The sequence below is a fragment of the Brachionichthys hirsutus genome, chromosome 9, assembly GCF_040956055.1.
Source record: "Brachionichthys hirsutus isolate HB-005 chromosome 9, CSIRO-AGI_Bhir_v1, whole genome shotgun sequence".
Taxonomy (NCBI): Eukaryota; Metazoa; Chordata; class Actinopteri; order Lophiiformes; family Brachionichthyidae; genus Brachionichthys; species Brachionichthys hirsutus.
In genome coordinates, this window is record NC_090905.1 from 9,595,539 (window position 1) to 9,606,309 (window position 10,771).

The 10,771-nt window shown below is 42.4% G+C and overlaps 1 protein-coding gene across 1 annotated transcript in view; it reads left to right on the forward strand.

The window, feature by feature from the left end:
- use1 (unconventional SNARE in the ER 1 homolog (S. cerevisiae)) overlaps positions 1-1,366 on the forward strand; it is a 2,690-nt gene extending 1,324 nt beyond the window's left edge. Inside the window, 1 exon segment of the mRNA XM_068743778.1 lies at positions 31-1,366. Within this exon segment, the coding sequence (XP_068599879.1) occupies positions 31-369 (339 nt within the window). The 3' untranslated portion in view covers positions 370-1,366.
- Positions 1,367-10,771: the final 9,405 nt, after the last annotated feature.

The following is a 10,771-nucleotide window of genomic DNA, read 5'->3' on the forward strand; positions in this document are numbered from 1 at the left end:
CAAACAAGACAACCAGGTGATTGGGAACAGGAAATTTCTCCTCTTCATGCCTCACGTTTCAGTTGCGTCTGTTTTCAAGTGGGTTTCGAAATGCAAATAATATTCACAGCTAACCTTCAAACTGAAGACGTAAATTCCAGTCGACTCCGTGATGACGTCGTCAGTCGTGCTCCTTTCCCTTCCAGACTCTGAGGCCAGTCGATGCGTCATGCTGACCAGAACTTTGAGAAGCTTAAGACGGAGTCCGAGCGGTTGGAGCAGCACACCAAGAAGTCCGTCAACTGGCTGCTGTGGCTGATGCTCATCCTGGTCTCCTTCTCCTTCATCAGCATGATTCTCTTCATCCGAATCTTCCCCAGACTCCGATGACGAGCGTCCACAACCCTGAACTCTTAGTGCGACATCCTACGCAGGCCTTATAGATCCCTACAGCCTGTCTGCAGGCGTGGCGCGGATCAGTTGTGGTTAGAACAAACCCACTTGGATGGATGAACATTTGCACTTATGAAAGTAAATGTTTCGACTGTGGTTTTAAGCATCAGTATTCCCATTTTTTGAAGAGTTTCTTGTTTGTGGGAGCAGCAATCAAGTCTTAAAAGCCAGGCAGCAGGGACTGAGCCTTAAATATTTAGTCCCTCTTCAGGTAGGATTCTAGCCATCCAATTCACTCGTGCTTTCTAGCTTTGTGCGACTGAGATCTAGTCATCTTCCGTAGAGCGTTATTAACACATGAATACCGGTTGTGTTATTAACCACTGATGGAACACGATGTTCAAAATAACTGAGTGGCTCGTCTAAAAATACAGAATTAGACATTTCTCTGTGTGACAAATGTTTGATTTTAGCTTCCATTAGTATTTATGAGCACTACATTATTTAGAAATACTATGGATGATAATAGAATATTTCTTTTGTTTAGGTCTTAATTTGCAGTTTGTGAAAAATCTCCTTCAAAAGCAGATTTTATATATATTATCGGCACCTTATCTGTTAATGCACCATCCTAATGAGCCACACAAGGTTTAATTGGAAGATGCATTGATACTTTTATAATTATTCAAGTATGATATTGTGCTTAAAATGTTGGAGTATTTCTAGTTTTATTTTTCACCTCTTGAAAGCATTTTTTCCCCGTTATTATTCTTTATAGTTTGGTACAATGGAAATACCACAGTATAGGAAAAAAAAGGAAATAGCAGTGTAAAGTAGATGCTGTGACCTCATGAGGCCACCAGAGGTCAGTCATGTCCTTGGAACAGGCAGCCTCCATGAACCGAACGACCTAATCGAGCCCTGAATGCTAAATTAACCTCATTGCAAAGTGATCTGAGATTTGACGTGTAGATAAATAAAGGCGGGTAGTTTAATCTGAGCATCGTCAGTTTGTCTTCCTCTTCAGTTCATTGACAGTCAACAGGCAGTTCCTGCTGAACGGCCTGTCCAGACTTGCGTGGTTCTTGCTGGCTGGCTGCTGGCTGGCTGCTGGCTGGGCCTGCCGTGTATTTCGGGATCCCCCGGTGGTGTTTTGCCTTCTGGAAGCTGATGTATGCAGGTCACCAGGAGACCAAATGGGGTTGTGTCACTGCGAAAGGTCGTCATCTCTTAGTCTAATCTCAGCTGTTATTGTGCCTCCATTCTCAGACCCCGTTGGCTCTTCTTTGATGTGGTTACGCTTGTTCTTTAAGGTTCCATTACGGCATTGGTTGAAAGAGGCCGGGGGGTTTGTTTTGTTTCCTTTCGTTCCCTACACACTCCACAGTTTGGAGTTAAGCTCCCATATAATGCTGGACACCTTTAACCTTTAACCTCTGACCCAGGGAAGGAATCCTTCCCTCCACAATCAGTCAGCAATCATTAATCCTGGGTTGTCGTTGAACAACATAGCGGTGGGATAACGGCGTACGTCAGGCAGTGTGGTGCTGAAAGAGTCCCCGGTGGAAGGAAACACCTCCCGGTTGGTTTCTGCGCAGCCTTTGAAGTATCGAGCAGGTAGCACTGCTGCTGAGAGGCCTTGTTTCTTGGTTCTTTGCTCCTTCACCTTCTGCAGATTCAGGATCTCCCCGTGGGCGGGACTGGCCGCTGCCGCCGGTACTGCAGGAGGCCGTTGGCTTCTAACTTGGCCTTGAAAGCAGCACAATAATGAAACAACTGCCATCAGATTGTGGAAAATATGAATGTGAAGCTAGGTGGTTGTTGTTGTTGTTTGCTTAGCATAAAGACTGCAAAATGGCTGAAACTATTTTCAGAACTCGGCCATCGGCGCCCAATTATTTGTTACATTGCATACAGAGATGATGTGACGTTAATCCCAGCCAAGACATCGTCCTATATTTACACTACAGTGTTTATATGGATTAAAGTGCTGGTTGGTGAATCTTTTCTTTACTGTCACAAATGTTACTGTAATTCATGTCCTACTGAATTAAATGTTTTTGGGTCTTGATCTGTCAGGTGGTGTTATTATGATTTGTTACAAGAAAAATAGATTATTATTTAATATACTGTATAAAATATAGAAATCACTATATAATTCAGAATTAAACTACAGTAGTTGTTGGGTGCAGTGCTAGTCACAACTTATCAGTTTGTAATTTATTATCATTTTAATTTTAGATGATTATGTTGTTTTTGTTGTTGTGTTGCTTCTGACAGATCGCTGTAAACTGCTTCCCCCATTTCCAGTTTCAATGCTAGGCTAAGGTCACCGACTGGAGGACGTTCACCTTGAACAGAGAGTGTTACCGATCCTCTTCTAGCAATGAAATCCTTTCAACTGGTATTTATCACTGACACTGAGCTAGGATGGTGGGGGGGGGGTTGTTTTTCTCTGGGGAGACTTACACTTGGGCTGGGAACCGCTGCTCAGCCGGCGAGAGGGCCTTGAGGGGAGTTGATACCAATATGATAATACAAAAATGGAGCAGGACCCAGCAGGTGAAGCTTTGGGCTCAGCTAAGCTGGGGTGTGTGTGTGTGTGTGTTTGGGAATGAAGCACACCTCTCCAGGGCCCCCAGTTGAATCTCAAGAGGCCATACCAGGTGCAGGGACGCTCCTGGAACAAGGGAGGCTCCTCAGAGTAGCTGATTCACTGTGTGTGTGTGTGTGTGTGTGTGTGTGTGCTTCAATTCAAAGAAGTTTCTCGAGAAAATGTGAATGATGAAAACACCGAAACAGAATTTACCCAAAACAAACAAACTAGAAAAGCACTCATAGAGCACAGACCTCCGCCGAGCAGCTCATTCCCCTCATAACTAGATTTACACCTTCCACACGGTGATCTGGATCATCATCAAGAGGTTCTAGATTGTTCTTGGTATCTTTATAAACCAACCATGAAAAGTAAAAGTGAATCAGAGTTGATGTGTATTTTTAAATGATTTTTTAAATCCGTAAATGGGGTTTTAATGTTCAAATTTAATATTTTTTCCTGACCTCGTTCTGGATCAGATCCATGTTGATGTTACTGAAAATTTCAAAGTGATCCAGAATCCAGTCTCTCTTCTGGATCATCGTCAAAACCAGCTATTCCTGGTAAGATTCCCAACATTTCCTAACGATTTCATCAAGATCCGTCTCGACCTTTTTGAGTTGCTAGCAGACAAACCAACGCAGGCGTCAACATGACCTCCTCGGCGGCGGTAACTCTTAGAGCAATATGAAATAATGGCGCCCCCGTCTCTGTGAGTGTCGCGTTGATAACGTGGATGAAGATGAACGCTCAGCCGAGGTGTTTGTGAGGCTGTTTGAGAGCAAGGTTTCTTTCAAGGGCACTTTCAGCGTCATTCATCACATGTTACGTCCACCGAGGCGGCACGTCAAGGCCAGGCAGATGGTCCACCATGAACAGGAATACAAAGTGCTTCATTTAGCTTAAAGTCTGCAAGCTTCTTTCTCACTGCAACCTCAAACACCGAGCGAATGTTACAACCTTCAAAAAGCTGCATTGTGTAAAAGTTAGACAAAATGTGCAGCTTTCAGATCCACTTTGTTCTCATCCTCCCTCCAGATAAGGTAAAAGCAGAGTAGACCTCTGATCCTCTGTGATCCATCATATTCCAACCAATCCAGATCAATAATAATAATAATGCTTGTTGTTTGGATATCGGACCAACGGCAGCTCCCTTTGCTCCATTGATTCTTTTCTCCGTCAGTTCCTAACGAGGAAAACGTTGCCATTTCACTGGAAAGAACTGAAATGTAAAGAATAATAAATACATAGAATAAAACTCTGAATGGGTTAGACTGGTCCAATGGCACCAGATACGAGCAGGGAGCCGTCATTTAGCTGGACACTGTTTGGACCTATTTGAGTTGCTTTTCCTTCCATTACATTAGTGAGCTGTGTTTATTTACATATTTATTCTTAAAAAGTATTCAGACAGGAAATGCCTCTACTAACAACTTTACCATTAAGATCTGAACTATCAGAAAATAGCTTCTGGGTTATTAAAAAAAGAAAAAGGAAAGTCCTAAATTTTTCTTTAGTAAGTCTGTTATTATTATTTCTCTATTTTCACCTAAATATAACTTCTAAAATGTGACAGGTGCATTTGAATTTCTGAATTTGTGTTTTCCTAGCTCATATTACCCCCCCCCATTCCTGATTAAATATTTTGCAATATTTTTTAAATGTGCGTAGATGCATTTTAGCACTTCCATCTGATGCACGAAACATGTTTGCTGTCGGAGGAAAAATAAGACTTAATAGCAAATGTAGGAGGGAGTGTGAACACCTCCCCTACAAAAAAAAAGTTTATTCGAATATTCCTTCAGCGTCATGTTTCTTCTTTTCTTATTGTCGCTAGCCAAGCTGCTGAGAACGAGAACATTTAAATATCTTAATTAAGCTAATAAATCATGATCAATTTGTAATGTGGTAATTATTTTTGGAAGATTGGTGCAAATAAAAGGTGACCCGGAGGCGAGTCAGTCAACAAGTTAGATAAATGAACTGCAGACCACAATCATTAATACACTCCTGTAAATGGTTACGCATGATCTGCAGTAATGATGTGATAGCAGATGGCATAATTAGGCTAGAAGAATGCCTGGTGTTAAAATAGCATCTCATTTTTCTCTGTCATTATTGCCAGCAAATATCACATTTGTGCTTAAATTACAACAAGAAGTGTAAGATTAAATATTGTATGATCTGCCAGTCAGTCGGACGACAACCAAAGATCCTCCTACGGTCTGGCTGCACTGCTTGATGCTGAGGGCATTTGTTGTTTAGTAACTTATTGCAGTCTAAGTTATTATTACGTCAGTCCAACACAATCACTGGAATCAATGCGTGCTACAAAGCAGGCGGCGTTTCCTTTCTGCCCACCTCTTTGGTCGCTCCAGCGGGTTTAATCTTTCGCAATCAGCAGGAAACTTTCAGTATTGGAAAAACTTCAGGGGGCCCAAGATGAGGAGGCCCTTCAACGGGAGAGCAGCTGTTCACTAGCCTTGTTTTTTCGTATTCGGATGGGAGGTTTTCAAATAAATCAGCTGTAGCGGGAACAAGACCAGAACATTACATTTTGCTGAGTCATGCTGTGATGCCACATTTGACTTCAGAAAGTTTCGACAAAATGTTTCATCAATCTTTTATGTAAAAAACAAACAAAGAAAATGTTTAAATTCAATGATCAAGCTCATGATTGATTATTGTTCAGACCCAGACGTTCGTGTTTGGTAGTTCCCACCTGAGTCCTCACCTAATCTGAGCTGTCTAATCTCAACAGCTCGCTTGGAGTTGTGGTTTAATTCTGCACTTGCGCTGATATTTATGTCCTAATTTGGCTATTTTTCTTCCTTGTTTTCGATCTGGGGTTATTTATAGCGGCGAGACACACAGTCCTCTCGCACAGCCAGCCTCTTTCACAAACACGCGCACTTGACTTGTTGTCCTCTGTCAAGTAAATGTCATTAAATCCCCATAATTCCTGCTTGCGTAACTCTAAAGCCACAGTGTGTTGTCTCCCAGACCCCTCAGTGACCTTTAACACTTGCTCCACTTCCTTCATATCCAACTTCCCCATCCGTCTCCCTGTGAGAATATAAACAAACACTGTTTTTTTATTATTGTGAGACGTTCCAAGACACAACATGACCCCCCCCCCCCGGTTTCCCCTGTCCTCAGCTTACCACAGACCTGGAGCCTGGGGGTCCGAGAGCAGCGCTTCGGTCAGTCGCGCCTGAGACACAGGATGTGGACATAATACGCCCGGGGGCTGTGGCTGGAAATAGGACTGAGGAAGACTGAATAAAGCCTTGACGTCTGTCTTGCCCACCTCTGTTCCCGTGGGACGGAAATGAACATGTTTACTCATAGTAGCCACAATTATGGGCTTGCCATGGTATACAGAGGTGTTATTGGGATGGGTCTCTTCTGGGGGTCCTTCAGGAAGAGTTGACTACTTTGAAAAACATACAAATGCAGATCCTGGATTGTATTTTTATTTTTATTTTATTTTTTTACATATTGCCACTGCTGTGGAAAAAACAAAAAAGATCAATAAAAATAGAAATACCAAGCATGGACAACTCATCATGCTCTGCCACTGTGTGTAATGGGATCCAGATATCCAGATCACATGTCTGAGGAAGGTAAGCTGTTAAATTTAGACGTCAGACAGATCAGGATCTGCCCCCCGTGGAAAATCATTTGTTGATGACACAGAAATTACCGTTAAATTAAAAACATGGTTCTAAATGTTTTGGGTAAGTTTCCAGGTCAAAAGTAATGAGACGGTACGTCTTGATCTTGTATGACAGATCTGAGTACCGTGACATCATTCATCATTGGGACAGCAGCAGCTCAGTTCACAGAGAACCACAGGGTGATTCAAGTGCAGCATGGCCCACAGTGCGGAGCGTGAACTGATAGCTGCAGAGGTGTCAGCTCACCTCCCGGGCACTGCTGAGGTCCCTTTGAGCAAGGCACAGAACCCATAACCTGCTCTCAGGGCGAAGCCACGTGGCTTCCCATCACTCCACCGTCTCTCTCCACAATTGCATTCAGTCGATATGTGTGTAGTATACAGTACGAAAGTATAAAATGAATATCCCTACTGGTGATGAGTAAAGTATAATTAATCTAAATGTAAAATAAAATCATAACGGAGTCACCATCATGTGTTTTGTCAAGCTGCGGTTGAAGTGATACAACAAACACAGCGATGCAATAATAAACATCAGCGACTAGATTTTTGTTAGCACTGCAAATGTCATGATTCTGGAGTTCATTTTCCATGACACAAAACACACTGGGATCGTTTACTGGGAGAATCTGACACCTTCCTGATGTGTTTTCCCCTGACTGAGATGATTACATCTTGGCAACCCTGCATGTAAAAGGAACAACAAAAACAGAAGCCACATCTTCCCAACATGAGGGGAAGTGTTGGAGTCAGCCTTTGATGTTGTGCAGCCATGCCTATCTTCCTGAATCCAGCACACATATTCCCTCTGAGCTGCGACATTGACCTGACTTTGACCATCCTGCGTGGTTAATGGAACTCCTTCTCCGGACGTGTTGCAGCCACTCTGACATGATGTGTGGATAAAGCTGTCACTGACACATCCTGTCAGAAAGGACATCCAGGTTCAGGCCTGCGTTCAACATCCCCCCCTCCCCCGGTTCCTTATCAATGAAAACGTTAATCCTGCCCCCCCCCCCCCCCCCCCCCTCTCATGGCCTTATGGCTCCCTGAACCGCCCATCAGTGTAGCAGATAGAAATCAGAGTACAGAAAACATGGAAATATGCAGTTGTCATTCAGTCAAGTTTGGAAAAAGGTGCAATCAGAGTTTTAAGCACCATTGGGAATACCGAGTCATCCACTGTGTTCTTTCCAAAAGCACTAGTCTTCCTCAGCAAAGGTTCTATCTCGTTGTTACAACGTTCATCATCTTCCTCACTGTTTAGTCCTCCCTCACCTGGAACAACTTGCACAAGTTTATTCCACTTTACCCCAGATCAAGGACAGATACGTGAGAACTACAGCATGTGCATCCTGAAGTCACAATATAAAAAAACACTTTCAGTATAAATATAATTAACATACTATATGTAAATGAGGTATAATGCACACCAACATAAACAGTATCTAAATAAATAATAGTATCAATAATAAAGAAACCCTTGACTCAAGGCTGCACTGATAAATAGCTTGAACAAAATTGCATTTGATGGACTGAATGGTGGCTTCTGTTTGCAGATAGCAGTGTTAACAGCTTAAAATAGAATTATTGCACTGGGCAAGTGGAAATTACTCACAGAATGCAATACAATTCAAACCAGGAGCCATAATGCCAAATAAACTACTTCCGAAAATAATAAAGCTACCCACAAGTTTAAGTTTTGTATCTTTTAATAGCCTTGTGAGAAAACACATTCTGTTTGCAAAATAAATTAAAAGTCATACCTCCACTAGAAATGTTTTCCAGCAGTAATTTTCAAACCCTGTTATGTTCGATAAACATATTTAACTCGCCTATCATTTAGCCGTTTTTCAGAAAACATCATTTTCATGGTAGCAAACGGTAAAATTAACAGCACAAACTCCAGTTATAATTAACACTCCCTCCCTGACCTTGCTAACCTGAACTTCGCCTGACACTACGTACGAATCAAGCCCAACCACACCACCACGGTACATCTGGATGCTCGAGGAGTGCCTTTCGCTGAGTGTCATCCTGCAGCTCTTTCTTCAATTGTCAAACCATAACCATCTTTGATCCATTTGCATATCAATATCTCCTCGGGCCTGAATAAACTACTCGATTCCATGTAGCAAATATTTCCATTTCTGCCCTACAGTTCTGTGATAAAAAAAAAAAGTCAACAAGTTCATGACAGCGACGTCAGTTTTTCTTTCAGACTGCAGATGCAGATGCGCCCATGAGCAAGTGTTAACTTTAAGAGGTCATGTGGATATTCATTCATCTTCCTGACCGCTTTGTCCGTTACCGGGTTACGGGTTGTGCTGTCAGCCTATGCCAGCAGTCAACGGGCGAGAGGCGGGGCACACCCTGGACAAGCCGCCTCTTTTATTCCAAAAGCATCATTTTTGATGTTAGTTTTATAGAAACCTGTACCCTTTGTCCCTGTTTGACTTTTAGAGAAAGTGAATTGACTCGCGCTATTTTTAATGCCATCTAATGAAATAAAGTCGTAGTACAATACAACAGAGACACGGCTGTGTGCTGCTCAAGTGTTGCATGTGTGCACTCATAACAACACTTTAAGTGGATTAGTAGAAAAAAAAAAAAAAAAAACATTCATTTGATGTCCTCTACTTCCACTGAAAAAGAAAACAAAAACAATTGCGGCATGTACAGTACCTGGAAGGAAGTGTGTGAAGAGAATGAAAGACTGCAGCTGGCGTCAGACCGAGTGACTACCACAAGAGATCTGTGATATAGAGAAAGACACAAGCCTCAGCCCCTCAGACGGGTGACATTTAATCTAACTCTGTTCACCGGGTAACAACATTCTTCAGAACAACAGGCCTGCTCCACAAGCTCTTTATGTTCCCATCCAAGCACACAAACTGCACCTCTATGCAATAAACATGAAGCATAATCTATTCTAAGACAGTTGCTGAGGTGAGAACCATGACAACATTCACATACCCTGTGGGTGTTTGAAGTAACACCTTCAGGGGTATTCTCTACACTTTGCTTCCTTCAATAGGGCAGATTTTATCATAAGAATATTTGCTATATAAATCTGAGGGAGTTATGTGTTCTTTTCTTGCTTCAAGGAGGTATTGTGCGTTCTGGTTCCGAGGCACTGTGCAGTGTTTACACTCCTCTGTGACGCACTGCAACTATGTTTTGCACACAAATCTCACACATCTATGTTGAAAAGAAAATGTGACAAATGCAAAAGTATCAAATCTTCAAGGACAAAAACAGCATGTTGTCCTGATGTACATTGTTTTCTAAGATGACACACGTTGCTGGCAAGTTGTTTGGTTCTACAGGAATTCAAGTTGGGACATATTTGGTGGTGTTGATTCCAAACTGGTGAAATCTGCCTGAAAAATAAAAAAGATGATGTCTTCGAAAGAAAAATCGAATTTATTAGAAAAATATCTCACTTTTGTTTGATAGACCTTTACATTTCTGATAGAGATAGCTTTATAAAAAAAGACAGTTAAATGTAGTGCAACATAAAAATACAAATGTAAATTAAACAAATATACACATACTGCATTTATATTGCCGCTCGTAAATTACTACAGTGATATCAAAGTATATATCATTACACTATTGTGTGTAGTAGAAGGACAGAGAACCGGAAAACGAGAGAGTACAATTTGTTGAAAAGTACAATTTAACCAGGTTTACACACGAAAAGCTTCGGGCGTGCAGAATCTGACGTCATGGTGGGCATGTTTGCTTTTATATACAGATCAATTGTCCTTATGTTTCCTCTGTTGCACTTTTTAGAGGCTGTCGACAAATGTTCCCTCTAATTGTTCATGCGTCTGCGCAAACACACAAACTCCCTGAGCAGACCGTATCAGCTGTGCGTAATTACGCACGATCAGGGAGCGCTGCTGTCGACGTGTTATACAAAGTACTTCCCCTCTGACAAAGAGCGCCGGTGTGTTTTGACGCCACTGGCGGCGTCTCTCCAGGCAGTCCGGATCCGGACCGTTTTCATTCACCAAGCTGCGATCCGCTCCGCGTTTTGGCGCAGGCTGCGTGCGCCCCAGCTGAGGTGACTGGCAGGGCTTGTTTACTGGTGGAGAGGAGAGACTCGCCGAGAGACG